Source organism: Carassius carassius, chromosome 26 (genome assembly GCF_963082965.1).
Source record: "Carassius carassius chromosome 26, fCarCar2.1, whole genome shotgun sequence".
Classification (NCBI taxonomy): domain Eukaryota; kingdom Metazoa; phylum Chordata; class Actinopteri; order Cypriniformes; family Cyprinidae; genus Carassius; species Carassius carassius.
Genome location: NC_081780.1, coordinates 17,225,057 through 17,248,658, shown reverse-complemented (window position 1 = coordinate 17,248,658; position 23,602 = coordinate 17,225,057). Strand labels below are relative to the sequence as shown.

Here is a 23,602-nt window from a genome sequence, read left to right as displayed (position 1 = left end):
CTGAGTTATGAAAAGGACCATTGCAAGCTGACAGCGACTGGCTTTTGTGGTGGAAAATTGGCAGTAATACCCCCCACCTTGCGCAGCTGTACCTGAGTGTCCCTGGGACATCTGTGCGGAGTACTTCTTCTTTTTGAACAGTTGTTGTATGCAAGGCCTTTTTTTCCACATTTTTGTTTTTTATTCGAATATTAATTTTCACCTTCGAAATTCGTTTTTTTGAAACTATTCGAATACATATTCGAATTTAGAATATTCGTTGACAGCCCTAGTGTAGACAGGGCTGTGCGTGCGGCGAGATGGAATGGAACACGACTGTGAAGTACCGGGGCTCATAAGGCAGCTTCCTTAATGCACAACTAAAATTCGAATGCAACGTTTTTGCATTCGAATGTGGATTCTTATTTTAAATTTTTTATTTTATTTTATTCGATTTTTTTTTTTTGTTGACATTTCTAATCGTAAACACAGCCATGTTGAAGCCTGCAGTAAATGTTTTGCATTATGGCAGTCCACTCTGCTCATTGTTTTTCGAAAATGTTGCACTCCTGTTTGTCATTGTGCACGTAACTTCACGCCAATAAATCATCAGAAATATTGGTCTTTACATTCGTCCTGCCTGTTGTCCATGGATTTACCTATATTTGGTGTTATTTGCCATATAGAACTTTAGACATGCAAAATCGATTTTACAATTGATTCAATGAACACTTGTCACTCAAATCAAACAGGATTTTTCTCACAAAAGTGACAACCCAAGAAAGCAAAGTAAATGGTCTCTCATTTGTAGGTTGCATTGATACCTAGTGGTGGATGCAAGTAAAACAGTATAAGAGTACCTCATTTATTTTCTTCTCACCTGAAATTCATGCAATAAACATGTTTTTGACAAATATTTTAATTTGTTTAAGGTCTATATAGACTGCATCAAAATGAGTTTTGCAATTATGCGCCCGAAGGCACGGGTTGAAGACACAGTCAGTGACGTCACGATATGCTAATTTGTATAAATTCATAGATACAGACGGTTGGTCTGGGAACGCCCCCGGGAACGCTCCGTCACGTGATGTGAATTTAGCCCGTGGGGGAAAACATTGCCTTGGCGCCAATTGAAATACACGGGACAATCACGCCGAAGAGTTGCTGTGTCGTTTTCTGTACCTCCAATAAACTAACAAATTATGAATTGAAGTTCTACATCCTTCCTAATAAACATACAGAGCCGGAAAGGAGGACAAAATGGCTACAAGCAATAAGTTGTGAGGATGATCAAGGGGAAGTTGTGGAATCCCAAGACTAAGCATGTGTATGTGTGCAGTCGGCATTTCATCACAGGCAGGCTATATTAACATCGTGTTCATTATTAAAGTTATCAAAACTGTGTAAGGTTGTTTCAGAAAGTGGCATGCATATATAATTAGCCATATCATTCTACCTGAAGCTAAACTATGTAACGTTAGCCTAGTGTCGAACATAAACCCACTTAAAAAAGTGTGTGGACACGTAACAACTTAGTTTTGTGTCAGAACTTTTACACTTTCATTCATAAATTCACCCCGTCTGTGTTTGCGAAACGATTGAATCGCGGAATCCATTCAAAAATAGAACTTGCTGTAAAAGCAGAACGTCACGGAAATTGGCTATTTTTAAAAGAATACATCTACATTAGGGCTGTAAAATGAATCAAATATCGATATGGACTTGTGTATATGAATATTAAAGTTAAAAGAGACTACAATTGTTCTACGTGTCTCTGGGAATGAGTGCTCAATATGTGCTTTTTTGTCATTCAAATACACACGATGTTCGCAGTGTTTTCCCCCACGCCGACTCCGCCCTCGCCACGCTCCCAGCTATGACTAGATGCCGACTGTATCTATACTTACGTCATCACCAGTGCCAAAAATTCCCTTTTTTTTTTACATTGAAACTTGAAAAAAAAATATAGACCGACCTACCGACCCTTTTTTTTTAAATTACTGTTACTGCAAACCAAAATATTTTTAAGGATGGCCTTATGTCATCTGCTGCTTTAAATGCTTGAGCTCTTTACAACCTGGTGGATTCTGATGGGCTGTGAATGTTTTTATTATTCATCAACTGGAAAAACGTGATTGCTGCAAGTGATTACAACAGTATTATTCCTCTGTGTCATTATAGTTGTGGTGGGGACTTCCCTGTTCTCATGGAATTATGACTGTAATTAATTAAATCTTTAAACAAAGTTATTGTTAAACGGTGTTGTCTGTGGTGTGAATGGCTTGTGTAACCCCAAAACTATAGAACCTGGATCCCATTTTAATATATTTTGCTATATATATTAATGTGCGCCATATTGGTTTAGTCTGTGTGATCATGGAAGTGTGTGCGAGGGTTACAGTACTCTTTAGTCCAGGTTGGGCCACTTTCCTGTGGGTTATTTTCAGTGGCAAGAGCAGGAAATGTCTGTAGAGAAGAGAGCTGAGCCACTGGAAAAATAACCTTACCCTCTCTCTGTTTCTCCCACACTCTTTCTCTCACACTCTCTCATTCTCAGAATTTTTTAAACTGAGATCTCCTGGCTCACAGTCATGCTTTGTATTTACAACATTGCAACACAGTAGCAAAAATCAAGTCATATCAGCAAACCATGAATCATCTCATTCTGATTGCAAAATATCCCAGCCGCTGACTGTAGTGATGCACCGAAATGAAAATTCTTCGCCAAAACCGAAAATTTAGGATGCACTTGGCCGAAAACCGAAACTGAAGCCGAAAATGGCTTCTTTTAAAAACGTATATATATATTGCTTGGATTTAATGGATCTGAATTGAAAAATCACAATATAATAATCAAACTTTTATTAACAGTTACATAACAAAACATAAAATATTTTTTACAATAAATATAAATAATAATTATTCTTCAAGTTTTATGTTCCATCAAATAAAATAGTTTTTTAAAAATTGTGCAAAAAAAATCCACAATTTTGGAGATTTTTGCAGAACAAATGTTACATATTGCAACTTTGGTGTCCTCTCGTATAGAGCTGTCACTTTTGTGAAAAAAAAATCCTGTTCGATTTTTGAGACATAGGCAAAGTGTTCATTGAATCGTTAGTAAATTGCCTAAATTTGGCATTTGATCCGTTTTTCAACGCCAAATATAGGAAAATCCACCGACAACTAAACAGGCATTAGGGCGAACGTAAAGAGGGCGCTTGAGACGCGCACAAGTCAGCAATGTGTCAGAACCTGCAGTTGCTGTGTGACGCGCGTTCGCTGCGAGCGTATAGTGACGAGCTGGACGCGCTCCGAGAGAAGGCCGTTAAAATCGATTCCCTGTTTTCGAAACTTGTGTTGGTTGGTCCGATCGATTGTGCAGCCTTTGTGACAAGCTTTTTTTGATTGTGACAGCCCTTTGACATGCTTAATCTTTGATAGGCAGACGCGTGATAACAGCTCGACCGTGAGTGAAACCTAAGCGCTTGCTCCCGGATGGGAGGGGCGGGTGACATTCATTTTCGGTTTACGTTTTCGGCTGTTTTTTTTATTTCGGCCCGAAACCGATAATGCCATTTCGGCCGAAAATTTTCGGCGGCCGAAATTTCGGTGCACCCCTAGCTGACTGTATTACTGACATCATTAGAAAACATCAACGCCCACAGCTACTTTTTCTCAGCAGTAAGTGTTTTTATAAAAGTTTTGCTTTAGTTTTGTAGAGAAAGTCATGCGTAAGCATGTTTAATTTTATGTCTACAAAACCAATTTCAAGCCTGTAGATCAAAAAGAATCGAGTGATCATAAATTTTGAAGCATTAATTCCAAACATTTGACTTCGAGTGTGTTTACTGTGATGACTCTGGACTTTGTAAACACATTCTTGACCTTCATCACACATCGGCTTGTCAGAGATGGGGTCTCAGTGACGGTGAAAACTTACAGGATTTTGCTGAATTCGCTATTGCGTTCCAGATTCACGGGACTTTGAATCAAGTTTGTGGTTGTGTGTTTAGAGTTGTCAGCAAGATGTTACCAACAAATATTTTACAGTCATGTGGGCAGCAGCCCTTGATCCCAGTAATAATACATTATCATCTTTGATCTCTCTGTTACACAATGCAGAAAACACTTTTATATGTTTTATATGTTTTCACTCTGCAACAATGCAAATATCTGTTTCTTTCTTTCCTGACTTCTTATTTGTTTAAACTGCAGACATCTTCAAAATCTTATGTTTAAACTTACTCTGAAATTTATTTCTGCATACTGTTTTAGATGCACAGTATGCAGTAGGAAGTGCATCTAAAAGTAGTTTTGCATTCTGAAAAAATAACCACTATCTCTTTAACTGTGGGAGTTAAATTGATTTGGCCACTGGACTCCGCTAGTTAATGGGAGTCATGCTGAAGCACTTGGAGTGAAACATGCATCTATGTACCTACTAAACCATAATTTGGGGATAGATTTGTACCCAGAAGTGACAAAAGACAAAATCTCCCAAAACCTTGGGGGTTTTGTAAAAACATGGGTTAGGGTTTTGTGATCGGACTTATAACTAGCTATACAATACTGTTCAAAAAGGCATAAATATTTTCACGAACAAACCAAAACAAAAATGGTTTTAAGCTTATTTATCTTTTGCTATAGTGTTTCAATAGGGAATATCAGTTTACATTTCCAAACATTCCTTTTGCCATTAATTGTAAAAATCCAATGAGATAGGGGTGGACAGTACATGTATCCGTAAATAACCTTCACGGTACGGATATCTCGGTTTGGTGCATGAGGCCTTACAACAAATACAGGCAATTCCCCTCCAATTCAGAAGGGGGTGCCCACAGCAATGTAATGCTGTTAGATAACCACCCGCCAACAGAAGAACAGTAAATGCTGTGAGTTGTGTACTTGAAAACAAAGACAATAGACAGTGACCATGTGCTGACTCAAAGGCTACGTTCACACTGCAGGGCTTAATGCTCAATTCCGATTTTTTGAAAAAATTAGATTTTTTGCAAGGCCGTTCACATTTCCAATTAAATGCGACCTTTTGTGATCTTCTGTGTGAACGTGAAATGACCCAGAAGTGATCTCAACGAGCAGAAGAGTACTCAACGGCCAACGACGTCACTCGTTGTTTGCGGAAGTAGCTAAACATGGATGTCATAACAACAGTGTAGTCAACAGCGGAGCTCGTTTAGCAATATTAAAGTTATTTAAGCAGCATCGTCCGCCATGGTTGTTGTTTATCTTCTCATTCCCACCTACTTCAACGCAGAATTATGACGTTTGTAGTGTATCAATGACGTACGGGTCGGATACATGTGACCTGGCCGTTCAGACGGAGGTCGCATTTCAAAAGATCGGATACGTATCGGATTAAGGACCACATACCCAAGTGGCCTGGGTCGCATTTGAAAAGATCGGATCTGTGTCGTTCAGACTGTCATGGAAAGATCAGATACAGGTCGCATAGGGGCAAAAAAATCGGAATTGGGTTGTTTCAGCCTGCAGTATGAACGTAGCCTAAATGCGTCTCTCACAGACTGAAAAAGGATTTTACGTTAAAGGCTTGTACACTCACAATAAAAACAAAATATTGTGCTTTTGTAAAGTAAAGAATCAAATAGGATGTCGCTTTCTCCCATTTGAATTTCCTTTCCTTGAACAAATTAAGCGCGTCACAAAAATGAACTGAACCTCAGCATATATAGGCTACGTTATTTGTCGAACTGCCCCCCCCCCCTTTGTTTCCCCCTTGTAAATCAAAAATATTTCAAGAATTCATTCCTTGTATGTATATATGTACTGCAGATTTGATAAATATAATAGGGTTGGGCCAATAGACGATGCCATTGTCCATCGCCGATGGCTGACGGACATCGCAACCCCCCACCCCCACACTCCCTCTACTGCAATATACGCCGCATCCCAGTTTTGTGTTTGGAAATAAAGGGTACTTCGGAAACCCTAAAGGGAATAAATAGCCTACAAGATGGCGGTATAAAAAAAAAAGATTTTTCTGGCAATTATATCGTTGGGTAATTATAGGCAACTGTTTATAAATTGCAAGCATCAGGGACCCGCTACTGAAACCGCTTTTGATTGTGTGCTCTCATTTTACTTTCTTTTTTACTTTCGAGATTCACGATCACAAGGACTATGTAGGGAGCAGCAGTACTTGCCACACATTTGACAAGATTAGATATTTGTCATTGGTGCTCAGGATCTGCAAATCATTCGCCATCATCCTATCAGACATTTCTCCTTATTATTTGTTTAATTTGTACTACTGTCTATTCAAAGGTGGATCTAATAATCCAGAAAATGTGAAAATAACAACACCGTAATGTTTTTGGTAAGCATTTCTCTGCAAGCTTGTGAAAAAATTAGCCACTCAGATTTCGATCCACCTTGGCATTGTAAGACGATCTTATAATATCACCGCCTCTTAATCTGCATGTTTCCACCCACGACGCCACCATTGTCTTTTTGCAAATGACAACAGTGTTCCAGTTCTAACACCATGGCGAAAAGTTTTGAGCAAATCATGCTAACTGTTCTGTTGTTAGCTGTAAAGACAAGCACAGAACACTAAAGCCCCTTTCACACTGCACCTTGGACCTGGAAAATTGCCGGAACATTGCCGGGTCGCCTTCTGTGTGAACCCAAACACGTCCCAGGATTGATTCCAGGATCAATCCCCAGTTGGTGACCTAGTAACATTGCTGGTTCAGTCCCGGAACGAGCTCTGTGTGAACAAAAGCAAGAACAAAATCAATGTGTGGGAAACCCTGGTACACTTGCACAGAGTTTTTTAGGTAGCTTTCTAGGTAGGTTTCTTCAAGTGTCTAGGAGACATTACACTACAGCAAAAAATATAAATAATTGTCTTGAAATCTTTTTTTACATATTAATGGCCCAAGACTTTTGCACAGGACTGTATATAAAAACAATAGTAGTCTGTGCAGTGTCCCCATTGTATGACTTTGCACACTCTACAAATTTTCCAAATCTTCAAAGATTCCTTTGATCCTTGACCAAAATCTGTAGTCTTTGAATGGTAGTTTGACATGTTCGCCGACAGCCAATTAATGACCATTGATCTTTGATCAAATTCTGCCAATGTCAGACGTTTTGAGGCACAGTCCTTCATTATTACTTATCCTATGATGACAATCAAATCAGAATCCATTTCGAGCACAAAACTTGATGGTGCAATTGGTGTGAAAACAGCAAATTACTGCTTGCACCACTTGTTTCCCTTTTTCTTTTCAATTAATGCATTTTCTTTCAATAAGGTAGATTCCAGCTTCTGAATTTGAGTGCCCTTAATAGATAGATAGCTCATATTTTTAATAACTTTCACACTAATTGCCCAGGCATGACAGAAACTCCAAACTCCTGCCTGTGTATCTCAGTGTGTGAGAGAGGTTGTGCACTTGAGAGCTTGTGTGTGTGTGTGTGTGTGTGTGTGTGTGTGTGTGTGTGTCTTTGCAGAGTGAGTTTATATAAGCTGTAAACAAGTGCAGCTCTGTCCTGCTGCAGGAGAAAGAATGAGAGCGAGGGGAACCAGAAAGAGGGCAGAAAGTGTGTGAATGCATGAGTGTTCGTGAGAGTTTGCTTGTGCTATCTGGTGCTGGATGCTAAAGGAACCGTTCACCCATAATTGAAACTCACTTTTCTCACCCCAAATGTCACTCCAAATGTATGACATAATATCTGATGTGGACCAAAAAAGCAGAAATTTAGGAGATTGTCCATGCTGCACTTTTCCATACAATAAAAGCAAATAAATAGGGTAAAGTTTAAAATATAGAATATTTTGAAATATCTAACTATATTTTTTATTGTATGTATTATTATTTTTGCACACATTTGTGAGCCAGTTACCATCTATCAGTAACAAACGTTTGATTGCTTGTACTTTGGACTTTCTGTTTGATGACAGATGTTCTGTGAGTGGTGATCTGTCAGAGGATGGATTGAGCTCTAATGAGGAAGATGGCAACAGTTCTGATTCCAGCAAAGAAGACGTGAGCCATTCAATAGACAAAGAGGTACTACACCTTTACACAGACATAAGAACGTCACAGCAAATCGGTTGGTCATTTTTGGCATGACAGGTTCAGCACAAGATAAGCTCTGACAACATCTCTGATTGTTTCTTCCATTACCACAGGAAATAATTTAAACTCATCTCTTAGTTAGAGTAAACGGTAAACACACACAAAAATGTGTTTACACTAATCAACCTACAATGGAAGTTTATTAGGCAGGACATTGCACTGGGATAAACACTGAAATACATACACAGTGTTTTGAAAGTAGGAATATTATGCCTCAGATTATTGTGATAAATTTGCATAATGGCCTCAGCAAAGTTGACGAACTTTGTTGAATAACTCATTTTTAAGTTAGTTTAATTTTAGCATGGTTTAACCATTGCAAAGTAAAAAAAAAATGCAAGCAAATATACATTGGCACGACACATACTGTCGATAAAGCTTAACAGTCCTTTTACAACTTCCATCTTCAAACCAGCTGCTGATTTAACAAAGACCATGTGGGCGGGAAAACATGTCAACCACAAATATGTCAAATCCCCCAAATTAAATTCCGTCCTACGTTATTTACTTCTGAATATTGTGTTTTCACTTAGAAGTTATTCATTGAATTTCAAAGAACTGTTCGTCCAAAAGTGAAAATTCCAATCAGAACAAAAGACTGAAATGAAATGACAACACAAATGAAGATATTTTTAATGAAACCTGAGAAATTGCTATCCCTCCATTGTAAGCCATGTTCACAAAAAAAATTAAAATTTCATAAATAGAGTAATTTGCCATGATTTTACGACGAAAAGATTTAATGTAGGCTGTTATTCACATTGATAGACACACATTGATAGAGCACATCAATTAAGTCAATGGAAGCTCCAGTGCAAACATGTTTTGTTTGTGTCCTTAACCATCTTCAGGAATCAGCTAAAAACACATCTCTTTCATCTTTATTTGACCATCTAACTCTAGCACTCTCTATTCTAATTCTATTCTTTAAAAATAATTAACACTAGCTTCTCTTTTCTTTTTGTATTCTATCTCTGTTTTCATTTTATATCTGACCCTGGACCATCCATAAGGGTACATTTTATTATTTATGCACCATCTGAAAGCTGAATAAATAACCTTTCCATTGATGTATGGTTTGTTAGGACAATATTTGGCCGGATACAGCTATTTGAAAATCTGGAATCTGAGGGTGAAAAAAAAAATCAAAATACTGAGAAAATCACCTTTAAAGTTGATCAAATTAAGTTCTTAGCAAAGCATATTACTAGTCAAAAATTAAGTTTTGATATATTTACAGCAGGAAATTTACAAAATATCTTCATGGAACATGATCTTTACTTAGGGTGCTTTCACATCTCTAGTTCGGTTCATTTGGTCCGAACTAAGGGCAAACAATTATACATTGTAGCATTTTTCAGCTTTTTTGGTTCCTTTTCACACCACACTGATTGCTTTGGTCCGAAACCAGTTGAAACATACCAAAATGCAGTCACATGACAACATCCACATCACTCATTAGCCATGACGTATTTCCTAAATTGCTTTTCGATTGGTCAGAATTTACGTGCGGGAAAGGTTCTAATGCACTGCAAACGGCGAGCGGGAATCGCTCGTAACTTCAAGCGGAGGCGTGCTTTAATTCTTCTTAACTCTTACATGCTCATGGTCATCTGATTAAATTTCTATGAGGCTCCGCACCTCTTCACTACTCCAAGTTTGTCCACGAGCTGCCATGCTAAAGTGCAAACTGTCAACAAACACTTCCTCATCCCATAATGCACAACGCAGCTGACTACGGCAGCTGGTTTAGTCCAAAAATGATCAGTACTTTTTGCAGTTGGGTCTGTTCGAGGTCGGATCACATTCTCACCACAAACGAACCGCTCCAGAGTTCATTTGAAAGCTTTACAGAGCTTGTTTGGTCCGCTTTTGGTGCGCACCCATGTGCGATTGCTGCTTTCACACCTGCCCAATCGAACCGCACCAAAGGGGGAAACGAACTCTGGTACCATTCAACCAAACTAAATGAGGCAGGTGTGAAAGCACCCTTAATATCCTAATGATTTTTGGCATAAAAGAAAAAATAACTTGTTATGTGTACTGCATTAAGCTATCGGAGACTTTTCATATCACTTGTATATCATTGCTCTTTTGTTAGTTTTGACTGCTTCCACTGTCCTCATTTGTAAGTCGTTTTGGATAAAAGCATCTGCTAAATGACTAAATGTAAATGTAATGTTTTAACTTCACTGAGAACCAATGAGGTTAATTCTCGTATGTGTCAAACAAGTATGTTTGAGGTTCAGCAGAAACCAATGAGATTTGTTCTCCTGCATCAAGCAAGTATGGTTGAGCTTTCATTTACCATATTTGATGAGTGAATGTATGTGCGGTGATCAGTGTTTTTAAATGAATAAAAGCCTTAATGAAATCTGTTCATCATTTAAAGTGATTTGGATTAAACTCTTTATGAGCTTTTTGAAGCATGAAAGTTTTGACCTTTTAAAGGAGGGATAGAAATAAGTCGGGTTGAATTAAAAATCTCTTCATTTGTGTCTCGAAGAAGAACATAAGTCTTACAGGTTTAATATGATGTGAAGGTAAGTAAACACCTTTTTGGTGAACTATCCCCTTAAATGCATCAAGAATGTTGTTATTCATCTTGTAATTAAGAGAAAAACTTTAGAAGTAGGAACTCCAATCACTTGTGGATAAATCCGATTTGGGAAGGTGTGTCCAACAGACTTTCTGTCTCAGGATAATCGAGAGAGACCCCCAGACACACCCCAATCTGAGCAACAGGGGGTGCTTTCAGTCAAACATTGTGTTTGTATTTAGACAGATCACGATCCAAATAAAGACTGCAGCCTCTCACCAGCCCATAACAACACGCACACACTCGAGCACTGCATTTGTCTTGCTATGAGGCTGTATGCTGTTTGTAATAATGGTTGGATGTAGCAACTGTGTAAGTTGACGGCACTTAAAATCATATAATAGACTCTAAAATGGTCTTATATTATAATAGCATTTTAACATGTTTGTCTTTAGGAGGTAGAGAGGGCAAAGAGGAACAAGGTGGTCCACATCGCAATGGAGATCAAGAGCTCAGAGAAAGTGTATGTACAAAAAAAAAAGTATTTCATTAATGTATATTCATATTTAATAGTTTATATGAACACATTTAGGGGGAATCATTTCATTGAGTTTATATTTTGGTTGTGTGTTTGTAGGTTTGTGGACGTTCTGAAGTTACTTCACATCGTAAGTCATCACTATTTTCACTGGATTTGTTTGGGTTCATTCATCTGTTTGTGTTTTATTAATTTCACATGAATGTGTTCTGGAATAGTGTTTGATTTTCACGGTCACAGTAGGATCATAGAGGAAAAAAACACACAGTCTCTCAGTTTATTTATGGATTTTAATGAGCAGCTGTATGCTCTGCGGAAGTGTATTGTCTGGATGAAGGATGTGTGACTACATGAATTTAAAACCATCCAATGGTGTTGAAATTTTCCAGGTTGAACACAAGTTCAGCTGTCAGCAGCATTTAATGCATAATATTGATTGCCACAAAATAATATTCAGACTCGTCTCTGATATTTTTGAAAAAGAAAAAGGACATATGATCGGAATACAAAGGAAGTCTATAGGGCCAGGTATTTCTTACTTTATCTGAGACTAAGTTATCATTACTATAGACACATTATTCACCAAACTTCAAGTCTGATAGTAGTTTTCAGAAATGTATTATTGAATGCAGGCAGTTTGCATGCTAAAATTAGACTGTTAGCATCCTAAAGCACAGAATGTTGTCAACACGCTAAACCCTCTCCAAGCAACAATGTTATTATAATATTTATTATAATATTGAATAAATTTGTATTTGTATATTTTTCTTTATTTTTAGTTTAGGTTTTAGTAGTTTTGTTATGTGTAAGTTTTATAACATGTAGTATGTTTTTAATTTCTGTTTAACTTTGATTTTTTTTCCCCTTATCTCAATGTTAGTTTTAGCAAATTTTGTAATTAACTATTATTAAGGCCAACATTTCAAAACTTTAGTTAAAGTTTTTTATCTAATATTTATATTGTATTTTAGCTTTATCAAAAATATCAAACTATTTTTATTACATTTTTTCTATTTTCGTAGCATTTTTGACTATGATTCGGATTCGGGAAAGGTCCTGACTCGAGCCGGGCTTCGAACTCGGGACTCTCATAGCGCAACATCACTGCATGTCAGCCAGCTGCCCACAAGGCTATCGGCACTGACATTAGTTTTATTTTTAGTTAACAATAACAACAACGCCAAGATATTGTGACTCTTTATTTATCTTATTTAAAGCCCCATTTCTAAGAAAAATTTAAATCTAGATACATTCCATTCAACTTCACTAGATACCTAGTTAGACAAGTAGTGCTGCATCCTGACCCTTCCCTATTCAGGGAGATGCAAAGAATTAGAAAGTCAGAAAAAAAAGGATTGACAGGAAAATAGACAGGAAAGAGACAACAGAGGAAAGACAAGAGGAAGAGCTTGTCCAGAGAGACTGTGGTAGAGGAATAAGAGATCAGCGGACAGAGAGAGTTTCGGAAAGAAATTACACCCACCCTCCCTTTAACCCACTTGTTTGGCCATGACCCCGAACAGCTGTCCTAAAGACGTGTGTGTAAGAGAAAATGTTCTCTCTACTTCCTGTTAAAGCTGTAGATGGACTGGGCTGTCAGTTTTTGTGCTTCAGTTTGTTTGTTTTTACCCTGATTGTGTTTGGAAATGTTTAATTGAGCACTGTTAATTGTACCTTGAAAAATTTATTGCGAAAACTGGCACTGTTTGTGCTTATATTGAAGTTTAAGTGCTAGTAAATGAAGTCACGGTTTGAATTAATGTTTTTTTGCTATTACTATTGCTATTACTGTTTTGTTGGCAGTGGTTAACATCTTCATTTCTGTGTCAGGATTTCCGGGATGCAGTTGCTAAAGCTACTCGTGCGAGCGGGAAGCCGCCGGTTGAGGAGAAAGTGTTGAATCAGATATTATACTATCTGCCCCAACTCTACGAACTCAATAAAGACCTACTGAAAGAGCTGGAGGAGAGAGTGGCCCACTGGTAACACAAATAAACATTTTTAGTGATAAAAATTTGTTGCAAAATAATTTCATGTAATTTTTGAGTAGTACAGGTGCATCTCAAAAAATTACAATGTCATGGAAAAGTTAATTTATTTCAGTAATTCAATTCAAATTGAGACACTGGCTGTTCACAGAGTGCTGTATCCAAGCATCTTAACAGAGAGTTGAGTGCAAGGAAAAAGTGTGGAAGAAAAAGATGCACAACCAACAGAGAGAACCGGAGCCTTATGAGGATTGTCAAGCAAAATCAATTCAAGAATTTGAGTGAACTTCACAAGAACTGAGGACTGGGGGTCAAGGCATCAAGAGCCACCACACACAGACGTGTCAAGGAATTTGCTGAACCACAGACAACATCAGATGTGTCTTACCTGAGCTAAGGAGGAGAAGAACTGGATTGTTGCCCAGTGGTCCAAAGTAGGGCTGAAACGATTCCTCAAGTAACTCGATTACAAAAAATGATCGAGGCAAATTCCTCTGCCTCGAAGCCTCTTTTAATTTATTTTAAATCTCACGTCAGCTTCTTTCACAATGATTTTTTTTAATGTGACACAACGCATTTACGTCACCCATTAAATCACATACTGCAAGGAGTCAGCAGTGTTTTGATTTGAGGGAAAACGTAAAGAGAACGTTGTGGCGTGTGTCCTGCGATTCCCTCCGCGTTTTCTGCATCGCGGAATCCAGTCATAAAAACGGAATTTACAGTTTAACGCGGAATGGCACGGAATTTGCCAAATTTTGAATGAATTAATCAAAAGTAGGTCATTGCACTAACATAAAATCACGATATGAACTAATATCTGTAAATATTAAGCTGGAACAGTCTATTTAAATATGAATCCTGCATGTTTTGCGTTTCTCTGTTAATGATTTTATTAACACACAATGAAGCACGCGTGACGCTCGCGGTGATTTCAGCGTCTGCTGTCTCACTAAATAAAACGTAAACATGAACAACATCTCCAGAACTGCTCTGACAGTGACTTCATGAGCATTTGACCGTTTGATTTGAGTAAAACTAGCGTCACATCAAATACACAGAACTGTAAAGGTACGTCAACCCGTTAATATAAAAGTCCGGTTAAAGACTATTGTTCAACAGAATGTACATAGCCTACTACTAAAAAAAAAATCAAACATTTTTTTTTAAGGTTAAATCACACAACATTTCTTCCATGTTTTATTTTTAATAGTAAATCCCCTTTGTTTACCAAAAAGTTAATTTTCAATAATTAAAAGATAATTAAATTAATGTTTTATGTGTTTAATGTTTTATGTGCATCTCAGAAAATGCTTTATTTAAAACCTCAACTGAATGGCACTTAAATGCACTTAATTCATCTGTCAACTTTCTTGTTGTTCACAGTATAAGTACAGACAGAGAAACAATGGGTAATAATTAAATGTTTATTTTTGATGTATGCATTGCATTCTATGCATTTAAAAAAGAAAAATATTTTTTTTCTAAAAAAAGGAAACTTAGTTGTTCAATTTAAAAGACCCAGGAGTCTTATTTTCTCTTGCATAATTAATATTCCACTTTAATTAAGCAAAAGCACATTTTATCCGATTACTCGATTAATCGATGGAGTTTTTGGTAGAATACTCGATTACTAAAATATTCGATAGCTACAGCCCTAGTCCAAAGTCCTCTTTTCAGATGAGAGCAAGTTTTGAATTTCATTTGGAAACCAAGGTCCTAGAGTCTGGAGGAAGGGTGGAGAAGCTCATAGCCCAAGTTTCTTGAAGTCCAGTGTTAAGTTTCCACAGTCTGTGATGATTTGGGGTGCATTGTCATCTTCTGGTTTTGGTCTATTGTGTTTTTGAAAACCAAAGTCACTGCACCCGTTTACCAAGAAATTTTGGAGGAGAGGAAAATAAGAAACAAGAGATCAAACAATTCAGATGAGCTGAAGGCCACTGTCAAAGAAACCTGGGCTTCCATACCACCTCGGCAGTGCCACAAACTGATCACCTCCATGCCACACCAAATTGAGGCAGTAATTAAAGCAAAAGGAGCCCATACCAAGTATTGAGTACCTGTACAGTAAATGAACATACTTTCCAGAAGGCCAACAATTCAGTAAAAATGTTTTTTTAATTTTTTTATTGGTCTTATGAAGTATTCTAATTTGTTGAGATAGTGAATTGGTGTTTTTTTTTTTTAATTTGAGCCAAAATCATCACAATTAAAATAACCAAAGACTTAAACTACTTCAATCTTTGTGCATTGAATTTATTACATAAAGAGTTCCACAATTTGAGTTAAATTACTGAAATAAATGAACTTTTCCACGACTTTCTAATTTATTAAGATGCACCTGTATGTATGTTTTGTGGATGGCAGTAGAGAGAATTCAAAAAAGGGTGCAAAAGAATGGGTGTATTTAGAATTTGAATGGTGTTTATTGATCCTTTTAAGAAGTTTAAATAATAAATAAAAAAATCCTAATCCTAAATTTTGTTTCTGGGTGTCTCTCTGACTACTGCAGGTCTGATCATCAGAGATTGGCTGATATCTTTGTTCAGAAAGGTCCGTATCTGAAGATGTACTCTACCTACATTCGAGAGTTTGACCGTAATGTGGCTCTGCTGGATGAACAATGTCGCAAAAATCCGCCTTTTGCTAGTGTTGTGCGTCAGTTCGAGGTAGGAGTTTGTGCATGTCCATCTTTATTGGAATAAATATCCTTATAATGATGTTAAAAATACTCTCCCCATGATGAAAAAAGATTAATAAATAGAATAACATGTTAATTAAATAAATATTCAATTCACTTATAAATCATGCTATAAAAGCATATGTTTGCGTGTGAGACACCAGTGTTTCCCACCAAATTACAGTCTATGTGTTGCAGTAATTCCCACAGGGAAAATATATACAATACATAATGAAAACATCAGACAGTCTTACTGAAAATGCAAATTCATTCTCTGTCAGCAGAAGGTGCTTTTGGGGCAGCAGAAATAACAGTTTTCCCGCTAACAGCTGTAAACAAACCAGTGTTGTGCTCATCAACGATATTTTATCAGACAATACAGAAAGATGGAATGAAAATGTATTATTATTAAAGTTATTATCATTAATAATAATTATTATAGAAAGAAAACAGAAAAGAAGCTTTCTCCAATCACATTGTATTTAGTAGATCAAAAAATATTTCTGATGTTTAAATTTACTTTTGAAATGATCTAAAATTACAACATACAAGCTGTATAACATACTACATAACATACTTTGCATAATATACTATTACACTTATTAATCAATGCTGAGTGGTCTTTTGGGGCAGCTGTGGCCTAATGGGTAGAGAGTTGGACTAGTAACCTGAAGGTCACAGGTTTGAGTCTCAGATTTTGAAATATGTAGGCCTACACTTTATTGGCTGAATAACTCCTGTCCCACTTTACGTTGTACAGCAATTTTACCCTTTGTCCCGCCTCGATAGGCTCAGTCGTACATCAATCAAACTGTTGACGCGCGTGCTGTTCGGTCAGGGTAATGGCCACGAAAAAGAGAAGATGCACTTTTAATAGCGAATGGACCGCAGCATACCCTTGATTAAGACCTGTAGATGGCGAAGCAGAGAGAGCTTTTTTTCTGTGAGACATGGAGGAGAATACGACGTTAAGCGACATGGTGCATGTGAGGGTGATATTTTGGGTCAGGTAGAGTCTTAATCTTTTAGTCGGTGGGTTTAAAAAGAAATATAGGCAATATATTACAGAAAGCTTGAAATGTCTACTTTTAAAAGAAAATATTCAAACCAAAATAAATAGGCTACTCTCTGATTATGTAATCCATATGAAATGTGCATTTCTCTCTGGCGTTCATGGTGAGTCCGCATCAAGACCGTCAACTTCATCTTAGCAGCGACATAGAAAACACCAGTTTATTACTAAACAATTAAATGTGTCCTTGCTAATTTAGACACATTCAGAATCATTACTTTAACCGGTTCTTTGTGGCAAGCCTTATGTGTGCGGTCATAACGCTTATTATCCTGTAGGCTAAAGCCTATTTAAGTAATTATATTAATATAAAGGGGCGACGCATTTACTACTTTTAAAAAATGCGAGTCAGGAAGCGGGTCGGGTAAAATATTTTATTTTCATTTTTTTTGCGGTCCGAGTTGCGGGCGGGTTAGTTGAAAACATCGGTCGGGTGCGGGTTGTTTATACATTGACCCACACATCACTGATGTCTACTTAATAAAATAGGGAAACCTGTTCAGTTATTTACTGTGTTTCTGTTATCATTATTGCAAATTGAAATTGCGAATTGTAAATGCGCCCAATGGGAAATAACTGCTTTTGTTTACACCAGCTACTGCAGTATGCTTCAGAAGTGGCTTTCTACACTGATTCGCCAAAGATATACTACTCTATCCTTCGATGAAAAATAATAACTAGAGTGGTTGCTGCGATTTATATATCATCTGTCCCCATGACTTATCACGAGAAGAAAAAAAAATGTTTTAATCGCATAACATTGGTTAATGGGAACACTGTCATTTCACAATAGTTTATTTTTTCTTCATAAAATAAGATTATGCGCAAATCTATAATGGAAACTTGGCCAGTGTCCATTTGGAAAAATGCTTCACATTTAATATTTCACTTTTTTATTCTTAGATGAGTCCACGCTGTGCTAATCTTGCTTTAAAGCATTACCTGCTGAAACCGGTGCAGCGGATACCTCAATACCAGCTCCTGCTCACAGGTACACACACACCATCAGATGAGTACACACTGCAATCAACAGTAGAACAAGAGGATAGCAGGCCCATCACAGGAAGCCAAACACAGCAGATACATCATTTGTTTTAGCTAGTGGACTTTTTGAGTTTTGGCGAAATTCTCATCTGAAACTGGCCTTTTAACTGTTCCATTAACCCGTTTAAGATTGATGGGCGATAGGGCTTTTTCTTCATTAGCTCCAAAACTGTGGAATTCTTTACTTATTGAGATAAGGCAAGCTAAAACTCAGCATTTTTAAATCTCACCTTCAAACAATTTTTTTAGGGTAGCTTTTAATTAAAGAACTGTATTATTTGTTTTTAAAATATTTTTATTTGTTGTTGTTTTGATTTGTATTTCTTTCCATATTTTTGCTTGTTGTATTATTTTATTCAGTGTATCATTCAGACGCGCGTCTGGGTGCAGGTTAAGAGGTTAAACTTAAAGCAATTTAATGAATACAATAAATCTCTGTAACCACCCATTTAGAATCTTCCAGTTACTTTTCATGTCTCTCTCAGATTATTTGAAGAACCTTCCTGTGGATTCATCTGACTATAAAGACACACAAAGTAAGAGCACACCAGAAATGATACACACACGAGCAGGGACTCGTATTATGCAGCTAAGGTGCCACTTTTAGTAAATGGCCAAGGCCCAGTAAATAAATAAAATGACCTGGTAAAATTCACATTAACTAGCAATTACAGCTAGGGCCATTGTCTTAGACCAGCTTCATATTTTTAAACCTCATTCATCAAAGTCATAAATGCTGGTCAAGCATTCCTAATGTTATTGATCATTGGCATTCAACCATTTTTTTTTAATGTTTATTGAACTCCTGTTTGTTTGGTTCTCCCAGCTGCTCTCAGTGTGGTGAAAGAAGTGGCGAACCACGCGAACGACATCATGAAGCAAGGGGTAACACAACAAACCACCATTAAGACCTCATAAATATGAATGACTTTGTCTTATAACACATATCTCACTTTTGCTAGGATAACTTTCAGAAGCTGATGCAGGTTCAGTACAGTCTGAACGGTCACCATGAAATCGTCCAGCCTGGCAGGGTAAGAAACTTCGAACCGATTCATAGTGTCTCTGTGTTGCTAATCTAACAAGCTCTTGTTGTACACGCAGGTTTTCTTAAAGGAGGGCACTCTGATGAAACTCTCCAGGAAAGTTATGCAGCCCAGAATGTTCTTCCTGGTAACAAACTATGGTCAAATATGTTGATGTTTAAATGATGATTAAATGTTTATTATAATTTTTTTTTTTATAAAAATGTTATTTTAGTATACTGTTATAGTGTTTGTTAATATTAATATATATATTTATTTATTTATTTTATTTTTTCCTCTTTGTTTTTTATTTTTTTATTTTAAATAGTGATATTTAGGTTTCATGTATTTTAGTTTTTATTTATTCAAGTGCAACAACTTAAACTATTTTTCATCATTAATTTAGCTTTAGAACTTTTCATCTTTGTTCGTGTCTTATGATCTCTGTTTATTTATTTTTATATACTTATATAATATAAATAATTGCACAGTCTATGGAGTGAACCTGATTTACGTTTCACTACATTGTTAAATGCTGTCTGTATAAATGTGTACATGACAAAAACAATTTTGTATATTTTGCTTAATATAAAAAAAAAATACTTTTCAGTTAACAAATGCTTTTAATATTTTAATTTTATTCAATGAAAATAAACCAGGAAATTTATATTTTCAACCGACTGAATCGTATTGGAGGCAGTAAAACTAAAAAGAAACACAACTGCGACCACAAACAAATATTGCTATGTGCATAAATGTGGTCATTTACAATCCAAGAAAATTGCTGCATATGACATGAAACACTATTTTTGCAAATTCAGTAAATTGTCTTTCTCTTAACAGTTCAATGATATTCTGCTGTACACAACACCCGTTCAGTCTGGCCAGTATAAAGTCAACAGCATGCTCTCTCTGGCTGGCATGAAGGTCAGATATCCACCAGCATAATACTCCCTCACACACACAAACTCACGAGATATAACGTGTGTGTCCCATGTCTTCAATAGGTGAGCAAACCAAGTCAGGAGGCCTATCAGAATGAGTTAAACATAGAGAGTGTGGAACGCTCCTTCATACTGTCTGCCAAGTAAGAGATACACACACACACACACACACACACACACACACACATAATGATTTATGTGTGGGGTCTACATGAAAGAAATAGCAGTGGAAAGAATAATTATACACTATAATGATGCTTTGATCACTCGTGCCAAAGCAATATTTGGTACTTATGTTTAATTAAATAGAAATCACAGACTGTAAATTATGTTTGTAGTTCAGCCACAGAAAGAGACGAATGGCTGGAAGCCATCGCTAAAGCAATAGATGACTACACCAGAAAGAAGATTTCTTTCTTTTCCAGTCGAAGCCAAGAGGTGGGTGCATTGTGTGATTGATTTTTAGGCATTTTAAAAATGTAGAGTCTTCACTGACATGAGTATATACTGCTAAAAGTGATTTTTCTCGTTTTCCAGCATAAATATTTCAACTTTCTTTAAACATGCGTTTCCTTGAGATGCAAAATGACATAAAATACAAATTATGTCTTGCTTAGGAAACATTATCAGCCAATGGGGTAAGAAAACTAAAACTGTTTACCCTTTGATATCTTCCATATTGGGAGATATTGGTTCTTTTTTGAAGAATTAATTCAATCTTATGCCATTTAAAATGTAAATTCTAATAAATTACCAATTCTTTAACCGAATGAAAAAATAATAATAATTTTGCATCTCAAATAAATTTATTTTGATTTAAGAGTGTTAATTGTACTGGAATACATGAAGAAGAAAAAAACACAAAAACATTTTTTGCAGTAATACTGATGTATGATAGCCAGTTAAGCATAAAATATTATTAAGCACCAGAAATATGCATACCAAGACCAATGTCATATATTCATAATTCTAACTGTGAAAAAAAAAAAAATATATATATATATATACACACATTTCCCATAGCTTATTGACTTGTTAATTCAAACAGTTAAAACACTGACCTTGCCATTGAAAATATAAAAGTATGTTTTATGAAAGTTTTGTTGTTTTTTCATAAAAGTTTTATGAAAATTTATTATGCAATCATTCAACAAGGTGGTCATGTTCATTTACATGTTATCATGAAGGTCATGTCAATCAACATGCCTGATGAAGATCAATTCCTGAAAAATAATGTCAAATTTGTGTCAAATCTCTGGAAAAAGTTCAGATGTTGCTTAGCGTTCACACTACAACAAATGGCAGAGCTTCCAATTAAAAGAGCAACACATAATGGCAGGACAATATTTCAGACACTTTTTGAAGGAGCTCATAAAGATTCTTAAAGATAAAGGTGAATCATAAAGATAAAGAGCACTCGTCTTTTTTTTCCCCCTGTGTAGTCGGAGGGAATCTCTGATGATGGTCTGCCGCTGGGCTCTAAAGCTCCTATCTGGATTCCCGATTTGAGAACGACCATGTGTATGATCTGCACGTGCGAGTTCACGCTCACCTGGAGACGCCATCACTGCCGTGCCTGCGGAAAGGTTAGAAATAAGTTCTAGGCTTTGTTTCTTTTTTTTAATTAACAAATAGGCCTGATTTGCGTTTGATCTGGCAACAGGTGGTGTGTCAGGCATGTTCATCCAATAAATACTACCTGGAATACCTAAAGAATCAGCTGGCACGAGTGTGTGACCACTGCTATATCAAACTACAGCACAAGGGTATGAGATTTCGGCTTTTTCTACTCTTCTTTAATATACTCTTACTCCCACTTCTTCACTAGAATTTTCTTTTTTTATCGGACATGCTTGTTTCTATTAGTTTTTGCTTATACTTAACATAAGTACTAACACATAGCAACAGTGTTGTATTGTTAACTAAAATTAAACGTTATCCATAGTAAAAATATGAGACGAAATTTGAAACTAGAATGCACTAGCAATGCTGTCGCACAGGCAAACACTACACATTTTTGCTAATATGTTGTTTTGATTTTGTCTCATAGGTGACCAATCCAATGTGACCGTTTCCCCTAGTGGGAGGAGTTCAACTTTTGCTTTTTCTAGAAAACAGAAGAAGATTCCTTCTGCCCTCAAAGAGGTGACTTGAAATTGTACTTTACCCATAATGCAATGGCTTGCAGCGTTCGCGTTATGTAACGTCACTGTAATGAAGGTTTCTGTTTCTACCACAACGCTGACGTCATATTAATACGTTACTATTAAAATGACATCTCGCTCACAGGTGTCTGCCAACACTGAGAATTCCTCCATGAGTGGATATCTGCAAAGATCCAAAGGCCACAAGAAACCGTGGAAGAGGCTGTGGTTCGTCATTAAGAACAAAGTCCTCTACACTTATGCCGCTAGTGAAGTATGCCACCTTTACTTATGCAATAACTTCTAGTGTTCTGGAAGCTACTCATAATTTATCAATAGAAGCTTGACTCATGATTATCTAAATAGCTACACTACAATACAAACTATTTAAAAAAGCAGGTATTGGCAGTATTACTACCAGAGTGGGTGGGATTACACACATAATGTATAATTAAGAGCTGAGCGACCTCTTGAAAACTTTTTCATTCCGCGTCACCCCATCAAGATCTCGCAGGATTCACTCCTTGGCCATCGACAAGAGGAACGTTTGTATTTCTTCAACAGACCATGAAACAGCCATTCTTTTGGTTGTTAAAAAAGGGGGTTATCATTAAAAAAAGTTTGCGTTTGATCCTTCGCTGGCTGTGCTGATTTAAATCTAGGAGGTCTGGTGTCTCGTATCACAAGTTCAATGACGCAGGTAGTGATGATTCTCTCCGGCCAATCGATGATCAGCAGGATGTTCACTTCACATTTTGGCTCACTTGGAACCTCAGGCGAAGTGGTACAGAATAAAGTACCAGCTACTGTACACGGTGGAAAACCTCCCAAAAGTGAGCCGTTTCATGCAGTGGAAAAGCGCCAAAAGTAGCCAACTTTTTAACATTTTCTACTGATTTGCTACTAGCTACTATTAAAACTATTTAAAGCAGATATATGTATCTAATTATACAACCATTATAAGATTATATCCTTTTTTTCATCTCTTTTAAAAACTGACAGAAAGCAAAGTGGGAGAGCGATAGGGGGGCGGGATCAGGAAAGGTCCTTGAGTCGGGATTGAACTCGGGACGCCCATAGCGCAATGTCGGCACATTGCCTACAAGGCTGTAGGAGCCAACAGAATATATATATTTTTTTTTTTACAATGAAAGCAGTATCTGTTTGGGACAAGAAATATGAATGTATAGATTTAAATATACTTCAAGCCGCTAACATAATTCAGTTAAATGTTGTCAATTTTCAGTATATCGCTATTAAAAAAGTTGTAATATTACACACAGGGACTTTTGTTCTGTCTCTATGAATCTTTTTCTTTAACCACTTCATTTATGAAATCAGTTTGAACAGTGATTTACTAAAATGAATCAAAATGTTCACCACTGTTTTACGTTTTATACCAAAAATTTAAGAATTTTTGCATTCAAATTTTAAGTAACAGTGATTTCACAGTTACTTAAAAACTGTTTTACAATGTGACAAAAATCAACAATGTAGTGCATTGTCATGCTACATTGCAA

General features: G+C 36.6%; 1 protein-coding gene across 2 annotated transcripts in view; it reads left to right on the top strand.

Moving 5' to 3' along the window:
* The window catches only part of LOC132105918 (FYVE, RhoGEF and PH domain-containing protein 6-like), a 31,109-nt gene that overhangs the window by 6,624 nt on the left and 883 nt on the right, over window positions 1-23,602 (top strand). For both annotated transcript variants that reach the window (XM_059511457.1, XM_059511458.1), the window contains exons 3-19: window positions 7,931-8,039; window positions 11,103-11,170; window positions 11,285-11,315; window positions 13,016-13,167; window positions 15,686-15,842; window positions 17,829-17,916; window positions 18,455-18,505; window positions 18,796-18,854; window positions 18,932-19,003; window positions 19,074-19,142; window positions 19,838-19,921; window positions 20,002-20,081; window positions 20,277-20,376; window positions 21,381-21,524; window positions 21,602-21,704; window positions 21,989-22,083; window positions 22,228-22,356. In XM_059511457.1, the coding sequence (XP_059367440.1) occupies window positions 7,931-8,039; window positions 11,103-11,170; window positions 11,285-11,315; window positions 13,016-13,167; window positions 15,686-15,842; window positions 17,829-17,916; window positions 18,455-18,505; window positions 18,796-18,854; window positions 18,932-19,003; window positions 19,074-19,142; window positions 19,838-19,921; window positions 20,002-20,081; window positions 20,277-20,376; window positions 21,381-21,524; window positions 21,602-21,704; window positions 21,989-22,083; window positions 22,228-22,356 (1,591 nt within the window). The remainder of the gene's footprint in view (window positions 1-7,930; window positions 8,040-11,102; window positions 11,171-11,284; window positions 11,316-13,015; window positions 13,168-15,685; window positions 15,843-17,828; window positions 17,917-18,454; window positions 18,506-18,795; window positions 18,855-18,931; window positions 19,004-19,073; window positions 19,143-19,837; window positions 19,922-20,001; window positions 20,082-20,276; window positions 20,377-21,380; window positions 21,525-21,601; window positions 21,705-21,988; window positions 22,084-22,227; window positions 22,357-23,602) is intronic.